Consider the following 13,849-nt stretch of genomic DNA (forward strand, 5'->3'; position numbering starts at 1 on the left):
GCAGCGGAGGTGTTGGAAAATCCCTGTAGCCATTGGTTTCTGAGAGTAGTGTTTACAATCACAGAAATACATTCACATTGCTGCTGCTCAACTTGTGATCATACGCAGTAGAAAGATGCTACCTAAATAAACACCCAAGTCTGTATGGAGACTTGTTTCATATTCTTACGGGCAACCTGGTGGTTTTCTTTTTTCCCCCTGGAAGATGCTACTGTGGCATCTGCTATGAAAGCTGATGCACGCTGGCTTCTGACACTGATAGTGATTGCCAGTGTGTAGTGTCAGGGCAAGATGAAAGGCTACGAGAGAGGGAACAGGAGCCCTGATTCCTGGAGTGGTGCTCAGGAGTCCTGAGGTTTTTGGCTGGGAGGTGACTTTTAAAATGAGTAATAAGAAACCTTGCAAGCCTGACTTTTGTGCTTTGCCGTTTGGGTGGATATTCTGCACTTGATGCAGATGGAGAGACTAGTTCCAGGGGTCATCTAAGGGTGGGAGTGAATGGGGGAAGATACCATACCTTTTTGGGGAAGGGAAAATATTTTTGTCATTCCTATCAGTAAGAATAACAAAGTGACCAAACGTAGGAATTGGCAGACTGCATCACCCTGTGCTCTGTCTCTCCTAGGTAGCCAACAGCAGAGACACCAACAAGGATATTCACAGTAGGCAGATGAAAAATAATCTGCCTCCCGTCAACATCCTTTCCTAATCCATAATAACTAGAGGTTGGTTTCAACTCTGAAAGTGCAGGGGTTTATATCCTTCCCAAGATGTTTGCTAGCCTTAGCTGTGCTTGTTCGAACTATTCTTGTTATCCACATAAATGTGCAGCCTTTGCTCTCCACCCCTGCCCTGTCATTTTGCGCTGGTGAATGGAGCTGCACTCCCCGGGTTTCTCTGGGAGCACATCACTGACGAGGATGTTCTCTGTCCTTGATATTTCTTAGTCTTCAAATCCACCCTGATTGGCAGCCAGCCCTCTAACATCTATTGGATTGGTTTCAAGATTCAGTGGGATTTTTTTTTTATTTTTTGTTTAACTCTTTCTGCTCTTTTCTAAATTTTGCACTTTATAGCTGAAATGGGGCTCACACAGATTTTTTTGCATGGGACCAGGCAGCTTTTCCATTCCTGAATCATAAACTTAGGAAAAGGTATTTCTGGAAGAAGTGTCATGGTATCCAGAGGAGATAATTCAGAGTAGAGGAGAAAATAATGTTTTAAAATAAGCAAGATGGTAATTATGTGCTCAGATAACTTCTAAAAACATGTCAGAAGTTTATTCTCAGAAAATCTTCCTGTGAGCCATTTGCAGTCAGATATGAAAACAGCTGGGGTTGTCATGGTGTAGTAGATCGTCTCCGGTTAGGCTAGGGCTAGAATTATTGCCAAACAATTTGACATGTCTGTACTTTCAACCTCTCACAAGTTGGTAAGAAATTCTGTGAAAGCCCCGTAGCAAGCAGGCTGTGATTGTATATCTGCCATTAGTTCAGCCCCTTCAGAGTTTCTGCTGTTTATTCACTTGCTCGCTTTAGTAGACACTGACATAAATGAGCCTCCTTGGATGAAATCCTGATTCCATTTACGTATTGATTTCATCGATGCTAGGATTACAGCTTGGAGTTCAGAAACATGAGGATAGGTTATACATGCAAGCCCTCGACTGCATGGCTAGGGAGTCAGGCCCATCTGTGGCTGAACTGCAAGGTCCTGAATATTATCTGTGGGTGACTTACAGTCTTTTTTGTTTGCTGTTGTGTGTTGCTGTAGAAGTGGAACGCAGTTTCCAGGCTAAACAACAAAATACGCTTAAGCCATGGAGTCCAACCAGGAGTCCTCGCTCTTCCTGGTGAAGATCTTGGAGGAGCTGGACACGAAGCAGAATACCGTTTCTTACCAGGACCTCTGCAAGTCCTTGTGTGCGAGGTTTGATTTATCCCAGTTGGCCAAGCTCAGAAGCGTGCTGTTTTACACTGCTTGCCTGGATCCTAATTTCCCAGCGACTTTGTTCAAAGACAAAATGAGATGCACTGTAAACAATCAGCAATCAAAGAAAATCATGGTTGCAGCAGATATAGTAACAATATTCAACCTCATACAAATGAATGGGGGAGTGGCCAAGGAGAAACTTCCAGTTGCAAGGCAGAAAGTGAAGAAGAAAGAGTCCTTCGAGTCCTGTAGATCTGACACGGAAATCTGCAATATGGCAGACTGCATGCCCAACTGCGAGCTGAACGACCAGGAGTTTAACCGGGGCTTTCCAGTCAGAAGGTCTTCAAAATGCAGAAAGATGGACTGCAAAGACTGTCAACAGTTTGTTCCCTCGTCAGAACCCAACTTTTTACTCGGCGTTAATAAGGAGATGAAGGGCCGGGCTGCCTCTCTGGACAGGCTGCAGGCGCTGGCGTCCTACTCCATCACCACATCTCCACCATGCGAGATGCAGAGTACGTACTTCCCCATGAACATTGAAAATGAATCTATTTCAGACCAGGACTCCTTGCCTATAAATGCAGGCATAAAAGAAACCTTCATTTCAAATGACGAGCCGTTTGTGATGCAGTCGTGTGTCCAGAAAAGAAATATATTCAAAGAAGATTTTCATAATCTGATTACAATATCTCCCAACTTAATACCGTCCAACAAAAAGTCAGAGGATGGACACAGAGAGCCTCAGAACAGGAAAGAAAGCTCTAAGCAGGCTTTCTTCAACCACAGCTTTGAAATGCCATACAGCAGCCAGTACTTGAATCCAGTTTATTCTCCTATACCAGACAAAAGGCGAGTGAAGCATGAAAGTTTAGATGACCTTCAGGCTTCAACGTATTTTGGCCCAACTACTGTTCTCGGGCCCCAGGACACCAAAAAGTGGACCGGAAAGCCAACCAAGCAAACTGCCTGGCCAGCTAAAAGCTGGAGTTTAAATACTGAGGAGGTACCTGACTTTGAACGATCATTTTTTAATAGGAAGCAGTCTGAAGAGAAGCCGCGATACCAGAGTTCGAACAATGCATCTCCAAACTTTCCTTCAGCTGACAGGCATCAGTCCTACCTAAACGTAAAGGATCAGCAACCGATTATGCAGGCAAACTACGCTGTGAAACCAAATGGGCATAAACCCAAGGAAATTCCTTCCATACTAGATGTGGAGAAACACGAGCCAGTCAAAAAGTTTAAGGATAAAAGCATTAATTGTACTTCTGTTCAGATCTTAAGCGTTGACAGGACCACGAGTGTTGGGACACAAACGGAGCAGCAAGTTCTGGACCACAAGAAATGCAAGGACTTGTGTGCGGCAGGCCAAGCCAAGTATGGAGAGCGGCACTCTCTTAAGCAGTCAGATGATGACTCTGAAATTGTGAGCGATGACATCAGTGACATTTTCCGGTTTTTGGATGACATGAGTATCAGCGGGTCGACGGGAGTGATGCAGTCTTCATGCTACAACAGCACTGGTTCCTTGTCTCAGGTGCATAAATCAGACTGTGAGAGCTCACCTGAGCACAATTTGACTAAAGTCTCCAATGGGAGTGCCTGTAACAAATTAGATAAAGTGGTCCGGGCAGATATCAGTAACACAGATGATGAACTGAAAACGAGTGTCTGCAAATTAGTTTTGAGGATTGGCGAAATAGAGAAGAAACTGGAATCTCTCTCAGGCGTCCGAGAAGAAATCTCCCAAGTCCTGGGAAAATTGAGCAAGTTGGATCAAAAAATTCAGCAGCCAGAGAAGGTTAGCGTACAAGTAGATCTCAATTCTTTGACAAGTGAGGCTGCATCAGATGAGAGTAACTCCCCACAGATATTTCAGTGCCACAGTGCTCCTCATGGAGGCAAACTAGAGAATAATCCAGAATGGTGCTGTTCAGACGCCAGTGGAAGTAATAGTGAGAGTCTTCGAGTAAAAGCTTTAAAAAAAAGTTTGTTTACTAGGAGGTCATCAAGATCATTAACAGAGGAAAATAGTGCAACTGAGTCCAAAATAGCAAGTATTTCAAACTCTCCCCGAGACTGGAGAGCTATTACTTACACCAACCAAGTTGGCATTACGGAAGAGGAGATGAAAGAGAGAGATGGAGGAGAAAATAAGGAGTGGCACAGGAAATCTAAAGAGGTAATTTCAACTTTAACTCACATAATAAGCACTTAAAAATAATCTAGTTATGAATGTCTTCCATAGTCATCACAAGCCTCAGGGTATGGCAGTACTTTGCCTTGCCATATTATGCCTGTCTTTATTGTTATCATAATTGAGTGATTTTGTACCTATATGTTCTTGCTTGGCAGCTGCAATATGGTCAAGTTGTTCCTCAGAAGCACTTTGCTTTTTTGAAAAGGGAGGGGGGGTAATGTGGGTGAGATCTTCGGAAGATGATGACATTCTTCATCATCAGTGGTGATATAAGGAAGCCAGGTAATTAACTTGGTGAAAACGGCATGAGGAAAATTGAAATTCTCTAGTGGTTGTTTTAGAAGGGATATTTTGAAATTACATTGTGATGGCTTTTATCAGAGAAGTATGTGCATATTTAAAAGGCAACAAAATAGATTCATGGATTCAAATCCCTCAACAAAAGAATCCTTGTACGTGTATCGTGAGATGCAAACTGTAGTTATTTTCTTTATATCTGGCTTTCACGGTCATTTATATGAGTCTTAAACCTCCCGTTGAGGAAGTGCAGCATAGCTGTGGTCTTGTTTTGGTCACTCAGAAAAACTCTGCCCATCCCTCCCCACAGCTGCCCACTGCCACCTTCACAGGTTGCACAGCTATTGTGGCTGTCCTTGCGCTGGGCTCTGGTTGCTGCTCAGTTGAAACTGCGTGTTGTGGGCGGTTGTTTCTGTTTCATGGACAGTGGAGAGGGCTGGGGGTCCTTCGGCCCTTTTGTCAATCAGGACTACAGGCATGCTGTGCCTCCTTATGGGGAGGAATGAGGGCAGAGAAGGGTTGAGAAAGGAGAGGAAGAGGTTTGATGGAAATAAGTGCAGTTGGATGAACAAGAAACCATAAGCCATGCGTTATTAGCAGGTTGCAGAAGGGGAAGAAGGTTAACCTTAGTAAGGCCAAACTTTGGCTTTTCTGTACATTAATCTGCCCAGGATGAAATGCTGGCTTTGAAAGTCCCTTCCTTACTCCTGCAGTAGACCATGGCTGACATTGGATTGGTACTATGGATGGTGCGGTGTCAAGGGGGTGCTACCTGGGGGTTTCCCATGAGACTTCTTTGTGTGAAGATTTGATCTGGAAACAGAAATCTGGAAGCTGTATGGGGCTCTTAGCTTTTTCCAGATCAGCTAGGCTTTTTTGGATGTCAGGGCCAGTTTCAGAATAGTGCAAAACCTAAATTTCCTCTGTTGAATCAGCTTTGTGTTCATGTTATGGTGAACAAGAAATTGTGTCTGTAAAATACCTCTTTGGTCTGGTTGTGAGAAGAGGGTGGGCAAATGGATTAAGGCCATCCAAAACCTTTGTCCTAGCTGGTACTTTTCTTACCATGGCTTAAGCAATATCATATGGTGAGTCTGAAAGGAATATCTCTGTCCTTTGTGTTTAACCCCCTCATAGTCCTGTTTCTTCTCTCAAATTCTTTTGAACCCTATTGCAGGCAGACAGGCAATACGAAATCCCACAGCCACATAGACTCTCTAAACAACCAAAAGATGCTTTCTTGATTGAACAAGTCTTTAGTCCTCATCCCTACCCTGCATCACTCAAGTCACACATGAAAAGCAACCCGCTCTACACAGACATGAGGTTGACAGAGCTGGCTGAAGTGAAACGTGCCCAGCCATCATGGACCATAGAGGAATACACGAGGAATTCGGGGGATAAGGGCAAGATTGCAGCATTGGATCTACAAGTGAGTCTTATTTGTTTAATTCAAATGGCTTGATTGTGAATGGATGTCGCCAGAATATGCATTTAAGAAAGGATTTGGATAGCTCAGGAAGGAGCTATGTGGTGTTGAGCCTCTAATCTTGCTGATCCCTATCCATCCTGGCCAGGGACAAAGAAAAATGTGGATGTTTGCTTGCTGAACGGTGATCCTTGACAGGTTGGTGCTCCCAGCTTATTCTGCAATGGAGAGATGTCTGCTAAGCCATCGTGGTGTTAGTAGCTCTAAAGAAGAGTTTAGGGGTAAAGGGGTGCAGAGGTGAACCAGTCCCTAACTGCAGCAAGGCAGAGTGGTGCAGAAGCTGGCATTGCTGCTTTTTCTTCTATCCTTGTTCTGTCTGAATTGTTCACAGAGAATTTCAGTGTTAGGGCTTTTTCCATTTTGCTAAGAACATGAGACATAAAACTCTTGTCGAAGATGCTCAATATCATGACTGTTTTTGAAACACATCACTGTTGCAGCTTTGAAATGGCTGTTGGAAACCAGAGTCATGTGAAGAGCAGATCAGCTAATGGTCTGTCTTGTTTGCATTTTAGTTCAGCTTGGAAGCGTGCAGGCTCTTCTGCAACAGGCAGAGCAGAGCAAGTTACTGGGAGACAAATGTAAATTTTGGATTTAAATTTTCCCAAAGTGTGGTGTATTTGAAATCACAATCCTGATATATAATGGGCTGCCCAGACCCAGGACTGAGTGCCCATGTTGGATACCCTGTCTAGCCTGATAAACACAAGACATCTTCTAGGAAGGAAGATATCTGAGCACAGGTTTAAAGAGGAAGCATGAAGAATGCCATCCAAAATGTGTAAAGACCAAACAAATGTTGCCATATTTGGTCATGAAACACAAAATGCATCACATAATGAAATCCATACTGATGCTCAGATCACTGTGTATCGTTTATATGCATTTATACAGCAGCATGCAGAGCCAGCGGGGGGAATGGTGCTGACCTCAAGCATTTTGGGCTCCTTGCATGTGCGTGCATGCCCCAGAGCAGAGCAAGCTGCCTCAGCTAGCTCCAGGCGTGGCAGGAGGTGGGGTACACTGATCTACAGCTTGGGGCTTATCAGTGCCATGCTAACACGGCTCTGTGATCAATCGTCTGTGCGGTGCAGCCGTACTCAAGCAGAGAGTCTGCTTGTCTCCAAAGCTTGTCTGCCAGGGAAGGTGGCATGCAAGAGCCTGAGATTTGCGGCTCCACATCAGCTCTTGATGGCTCAGTGCTGAGGTACCTAGCCCAGCTCCAAACTCATCAGACTAAGCCCTAGTAGAGCATCAGGATACTGTGAGAAAGACTTGGATAGCCCAAGGAGAACTGCCATGCCTCAAGACCCTACGTTAGCTGGTTTGGAATAAAAACCATCACCCGTGCAGTGCTGTAGTGCAACTCCCACGAGCGTTTGTGCAGGAATTTGTGCACAACAAATTCACCTCCTGGCTCGGCTCATGCAAACTTCCCTGTCCTCACCAGCCCCTGCTACTTGCTGTGGCTGAAGTGCACTTGGAGAGAAACTAGGTAGCACAGAGAGCAGGTTGCATCTTGCCTCAGCTGCCTGCTGCTTTTTGGGACTTAAAAAGCATTAGAGGGCTCACTAAATTCCTAACCCTGGCATTGCTGACTCTATGCTAGAGTAGGGATAGGCTGAAAGAATTTCCTCTGCAGCAGGCAGTCGCAAAGCATCCCTTACCTGCTGCGTGGAGGCAACAAGGGAGGTGATATTTGGAAGCAAGGCTCCCCTGGGAGAAGTGTTCTCCATCTGCTCCTCATAGGGCCGTTTTGTTGCCTGTAAGAAGCTCTGCGCGACTGTGAGCAAACCAGAGAAATCGGCTTATTGCCATCATTTATCTTTAGGATAAAGGTGATAAAACTTTACTGGTTTGATTCTCTCCCTCCAAAAGGACTGTTAGAATTGCATCTACTCTGCAAAGCCCATGTCTAGACTTTATAATAGAGCTTACTGACAAACTTAAAAAATAGACACAGACTGATGAGTGGGTTTTTTTCCCAGTGATTAAGTTTATTAGAACTGAAAGTAAATACATTATGCTTTAATGAACATTCCTATGTCTGGCAATGAAATCGGAAAGGAAGCTGATTAACAGTAATGGGCCTTTTTAATAATGCATCTTCCTTCTGAAGTAGTTAAAAGGTCAATACCAAGGCAGAGAGGTCCAAAACTGTAATTTCCTTGAAGCATAGCATGGCTATCTTTGGGGTTTTTCTACCTTTGTTTATTTAAAATTTCTCCTGGTACTTGACAAGACTGCTGGGTTTTCCTTTAAAAAAGAAATTGCAAAACTAGTTAGGCCAAAGTTTGTCCCAGGTGTGGGGTCTGTGTGAGGTCTCATTGCTTTGCTCTGTGGATGGTGATCCACCGGGATGAAACATTGTCAGACCTTTTTCTGATGCCTTAGAGATGAGGGTGCTGATTTTCTTCAGAAGGCTGGAATAGGTCATTCAGAGCCCGAATGGTACAATCTCAGACTCTGCTGATGCTCTCTGTTTCAGCATGCTAGTGCTATCATAGAGATCTCCATTAAATGATCATAAAACCATTGCTCAATTTTAATTGTTTATTTCTGGGGTAGCTATGAAATCACTTCGTGTAGTGATTTCTGTACATAAAGCAAACACTGCTTTCAGGCAAAGCAAGGTTTCAGCCAGTAGCTCGTGGCCACAAAATCTGAATTAGCCAATTAAAGGCTTACCCAAATCCCTCTCAAGTCAGCTGGAATTTCTTTGTGTGGAGTCCAACGGGCTTTGGATCAGGTCCGTTACGAGCACAGAAATGGTGTGTGTTCAGGTATTCTCACTGGAACATTTTTATGTGGACTCTTTTTCATTTTTTTTAAAGAAATGGCCTTTTGGAGTCCCAGACACAGGAGACAGCTTCGAGGAAAAGCTGTCATTTTTCAAAATGTTCTTTCTGCTTTATTCCTTTCTGCTGGTAAGTGCAATATAATGCCTAGTGTTTGGGTTTCCCCCATTTTCCCGAACAGAAAGGATGAAGGGAAAAAAACAAGCAAGGTGGAAATGTAAAGCTTGAAGAGCTCAAATTCAATGGAAGAAAAAACTAAAAGATTTTAAAAAAAAAAGGTCAGATGGAGACATTGATAAAGTTCCCCAGGTTGCCTTTAATTTTCTGACCGATTCAGATTTCCTTCACTTTTTTTGGTGGGGTGGTTGTTGTTGTTGTTGTTGGGTTTTTTTGGTTTTTTTTGTTACCTGTGTGGAATGGGAGGGCAAAGTCTTTAATTTCTTAAGCATACTCTTAAAATCACCTCCAACCCAGAGAGACTCGGACTTTGGCAATGAGCAGAGTATTGCCTCCTGTGGAAATACAGATTGTGCCATTGGGGTTAAATGATCTAATCTGTGGAGAGATGGTCCAGAGTAATGTGTGGTACCAAATCGTATGCCAGGTGTCCAGTTCCCCTTCTCCTCCTGCCCCTAAAACTGAGACAACGTCATGCACTCAGGTGATTTGCAGCTGATGGAGCTGGAAGGAGAGCTAGAAGCTGAGGGTCACCTTGTCCTGGGTGACTTCATGGAGACCCACTTGCAGCCCCCTCCGCCGGGTGTTCAGCACCCGTTGCCTGCAGTTGTGTGTTCCCATGCTGAAACGAAGGGCCAATGTCCCCAGGTGCTGCATTCTGGAGGGGGTCTGCAAATGGCCCGTCCAGAGGGACTGGGCGCCCGATGGGGCTGGGCAATCGCGCCCTGCAAGCAAGTTATGGTAGCAAAATTAGGGTTAGCTTTATAAAATGTAGTGCATGAGGAGTATATGGTAAGAACCCTTCCCATCAGTTGGGCTTTAATAATTAAAAAAGCAGTAACAGACCGGTAGTTGCTGACATCTCTGCTGTCTAGCAGATTAAAGAGATTTTATTTAAATGCCATCCAAGATGACGAAGTTTCCGGCAAATCAGAGGTACGTGAGGGATTTTGCAGCAGAATGATACTGTTGCAGGAGTTTATTTTTTGCAGTATTTTGTTGCCACTTTTGTCAGCCTTATGGAACTGGGACCAGGAGTTGAAGGGATGTGAGAAGCAGCAATAACCCACTTTATCCTGACAGCAGACCCAGATGCAGTTGGGAGGCCTTCAGGCACATCTGCTTTATTTATTTATTTTATTGATGACAGATCCCAGACAATTAACAACTGTTTCCTTTTAATTTTTAGACTCAAGAATCTTTAAACCCAAACAACTTAGAATACTGGATGGAAGACATTTATACTCCTGGCTATGATTCCTTATTAAAACGCAAAGAAGCTGAGTTCAGAAGAGCAAAGGTTTGCAAGATAGCTGCCCTGATAGCAGCGGCAGCTTGTACGGTTATTCTGGTCATTGTAGTTCCCATTTGTACAATGAAATCCTGAACCTGCGGACAGACCCATGACTCCCAGCCGCGTGTATCTCAGATAGCTCATGCTGTGTTTCAAACGTCTGAAGGCAAAGCTGTAAGGAATTTGCTAAGGAAGAATGTTCTGAGGATATCTGATGGAGAATGCTGTAAATGTAGGCAAAACACAAAACAACTAGAGAAACTTTTTTTTTGGAAAAGTATTATTTTAAATAACAGACTGTGTGGCGGAGTTAATGGGAACTCGGTTCAATTTTTATGCATTTTTAAAAGTGCAATATTTTTTTTTTCCTAAAGAAACAATATAATGTTTTACAGAATCAGAGACTGATGAGAATCCAGGCAAAAGAGGAAGGTTGTCTGAGCTATGTTGCATTTAACAGAGGTATGGGTACATGGAGGTAGCACTGTATAGAAGGGAACGTTTTATATGCATTACATCAGGGAGCTAGGAAGGTCTTAAAGCTCTCTACAATGTAGAAAACTCTGAATGTATTGTATTTATTTTATAGTATTTATGTATTTCATGATCGTTTGATTGAAAGCAGACTGTGTAGCCATGAACAGAGTTCATTCCTGTGTTCAGATTAAAAAGGGCTCTTTGTATTTGGTCTTGCCCTAAGACCCACTCTATCATCACTGAGTACTTAGATAAGTGCAATGTGCTGCAGACCAAAAAGATTATGTTTTAAAGCAATCACAAGAGGTTTTAGTTGCTTCTGTTGAATAACATTTGCATAGAGCTGGCAAACTTGCCTTGCCAAAAGGGTATTCTTTACCTCCGCAGACAGTGAAATTGTCTCAATTTCACTCCTGCCAGCAAGCAAAGCTGGCAAATCAAAGCAACGCTCTGTTAAAGTTCTTGGAAATGTAATCTGAACAGTTATAATTTTTTTCACAAAGTCTTTGTGCCTTTTTTTAGACTGTAGATTAAATAGAACTATTTAATTTTGCTATTTTAAGCCCATAACATAAATCACAGCATAATGGGTACTAATGGAGGTTCTTTTCCTGCAAGCCTTCTATACAGTTCAGAGTGCTCCTCAAACAGCAGGGCTGGTGGTTACTGAGCACTTATATTAAGGGCACAGTTTTTCAGCACTAGTGGAAACTTGCTGTTAATGCAATGCATTCAGCATGGGGAGATCTTTTGCTTCCCTCTTGCTAATGTCCTTAAGAATGATGGTTGACTCTACTGGACAGCAAGCAGTCTGTATCCTATGGGAAATGTCCATTTGATGCTTTATCCCAAATGCAAATAGCAGGCGCAAAGGAATTCTCAAGCTATGACATAAATTACCTGCCATGGTTAGTGAAAGCAAATACCCAGACAGTATTACTCTTCTGTCAAGTATAGATGAAAAAGAAAAAAAAAGTAAAAAAAAATATTTTCAGGAAATAATGTGATCTTGCTGGTCCTCTAAGGGAAAGGAGATTCTTTTAGTGAATGCTCTTTATGTAGGGCAATTTGGTTTCTTCACAAGCAGCCTCCCTACACGATGACACAGCAGCTAGGAAAGCATGGGATGCTCGTTCATCCGGCTCTCTGGGGTGTGCTGCACTCGCTGTTTGTCTCTGGCTGGTTTAAAAAAAGTAGTGAGGAAAGGATGTGTGGGAGGCAAAGGCTTTGTTGTGACTTTAGATGTGTGTCAGTTCTTTCCTGCAGCTGGAGAGCTGTTTATGTGCTGCTCTTGTGCTGTAGTTTATTTAGGGATAGGTGATCCCTGGGACCATTGATCTATCAGGAAAACAAGTGTAAGCACGGGGTCGGGTGTCCCATCAGCAAATACAGAACAAGGATAAACCCCTAGACCGAAATCTGCGCCTGCCTGGCCTGAATCCTGACCCAAATTCTGTAGCTTTGGCCCATTCCTAATACCAAGATTATTTCTCTTTCCTCCCAGATGCTGCAGGATGGAGTCACAGCAGGGAGGGAGCAATTCACACTGTCTATTTTAGGCTGCCTTCAGTTATGGTATGATTCAGAGCACCTGAGTTCAGGAGCTCAGGATCCGTAGGTAGTAAATATAGACAGGTAGAGAGAAACCTCCGGGGACGATTCGGAGCTGCCAGCAAGATGTCTAATATTAGACATGTGAATACACTCTGGAGGGCATTGCTCTGCAGTTTACCTTATGCACAATTTAGGTTGATTGTATATGTAAAATATCTATTCCTGGTTCCAGGTAATGTCAGAAAGCCCTTTTACACCCCTCCTTGGCCGGGCGATAGCAAGCACGAGGGGCTGTTGGAAAGACCAGCATGGCCCTGTGGTGGCACAGTGTCAGTCCCCTGTGTGCCCACACCGGCAGTGACAAGTCCCTTGGAGGGGCAGGGTGGGTGTGGGACAGACACCGGGCAGACCCCCCACCTTTGCCAACCCCCCCTCTGCTGGCACGAGCGGTCTGGCCCTGCCACCCCCCAACCCGAAATCAGCAGCGCTTCCTCCGTTGCATCTTAGTAATCTGATTTTAGAAAATATCTGAATATCGAAGTGGAGATGTGAGAAGGGTGCAGGAGATGTTATTGATTGCAGGGGCGGGCTGGGGCTGTGCTTGCACTGATGCCTGAGAGGAGATGTAAGGACCCCTGTTTTGTCTGTGCAGGGATTTTTTTTGTCTGTGCAAGACTCATCCAGCTGGCACCGGATGAGTCTTTGCGTTAGAGATGCCCAAAGTCCTGGGAAGGATTTGGCAGGTTTTGGAGCCATGGGTGATGTGGAGCTGGCCCAACCCAAGCACTCAGCATCCCAAGCATCCACACCGCTCCTGATTTATTGAGGTGCTTTCGCCCATCCTCACTTTGCACAGGCAGCCAGTGGCACCTGTCATCATCGAGGCAGGTGGAGATCGTGGGTCAGCACAGATCTCTCTCCCATTTGGGGCTTGATTTGGCTCCCACAACCTCTGGGAGCATCTCTGTGGTGCCGGGAGCCCGAGGGGAGCAGGGAAAGCAGAGCCCGGCTCCCTGCCTCCCTGCTCCACAAATACCTCCGGGAGCCGCTGCCTCACCGTCTCCTCCGCTCCCCGGCTGCCTCCAGCAGCTCCTCGGCACTCCTGGGATGTCTGTCCCTAGCCTTTCCCAGCGGGTTTTACATCTGGCACAGAGCTCTTCACTTAACATAGGTAAGGAGATGGAGCGGTGGGATGCGGCCGCTGGAGGAGAGCAGCCTGGGAAGGAGGGACCCTGTGGTTCTGCAGAGTATACAAGCTAGGTGAAATCCTGACAATATTAACCTGCAAGAATATCGTGATCAACCTTGTGAACCAGTTATCAACTAGTATATACTGTATACTATATGATAGACTTTTGTATTAAAAAAACAAAAACAAAAAACAAATTAAAGCTATAGGTACAGTGTAATCCTTGGTGTGATTGAAAAAAGTGTCCTAGATTGTATTACTTAATTAAAATAATGATGAGCATATTGAACTGTTTTTCGTATTTATGCCTTATAAACTTGATATATTACACATGATAAAATGAAACTGCAAGAATTATAAAAAAGATACTCCATTTTGGGGGCAAATCCCATTTGCTTTTCCTAAAACAAGAGTGCTGCTTGAAATCAGCTCAATAAAT

At 44.2% G+C, this 13,849-nt stretch overlaps 1 protein-coding gene across 1 annotated transcript; it reads left to right on the top strand.

Moving 5' to 3' along the window:
• The first annotated feature begins 1,819 nt into the window (after positions 1-1,819).
• Positions 1,820-10,283, top strand: MINAR1 (membrane integral NOTCH2 associated receptor 1). Its single transcript, XM_072871594.1, has 3 exons — positions 1,820-4,117; positions 5,610-5,864; positions 10,086-10,283. The coding sequence occupies exons 1-3, from the start codon at positions 1,820-1,822 to the stop codon at positions 10,281-10,283; spliced, it is 2,751 nt and encodes a 916-aa protein (XP_072727695.1).
• Positions 10,284-13,849: the final 3,566 nt, after the last annotated feature.

Source organism: Ciconia boyciana, chromosome 8, assembly GCF_034638445.1.
Source record: "Ciconia boyciana chromosome 8, ASM3463844v1, whole genome shotgun sequence".
NCBI lineage: Eukaryota > Metazoa > Chordata > Aves > Ciconiiformes > Ciconiidae > Ciconia > Ciconia boyciana.

Coding starts and splice junctions, on each gene's coding strand:
- MINAR1 (XM_072871594.1), top strand. CDS start 1,820: ATGGAGTCCAACCAGGAGTCCTCGCTCTTCCTGGTGAAGATCTTGGAG. Junction 4,118..5,609: donor GGCACAGGAAATCTAAAGAG/GTAATTTCAACT, acceptor ACCCTATTGCAG/GCAGACAGGCAATACGAAAT. Junction 5,865..10,085: donor TTGCAGCATTGGATCTACAA/GTGAGTCTTATT, acceptor TTTAATTTTTAG/ACTCAAGAATCTTTAAACCC.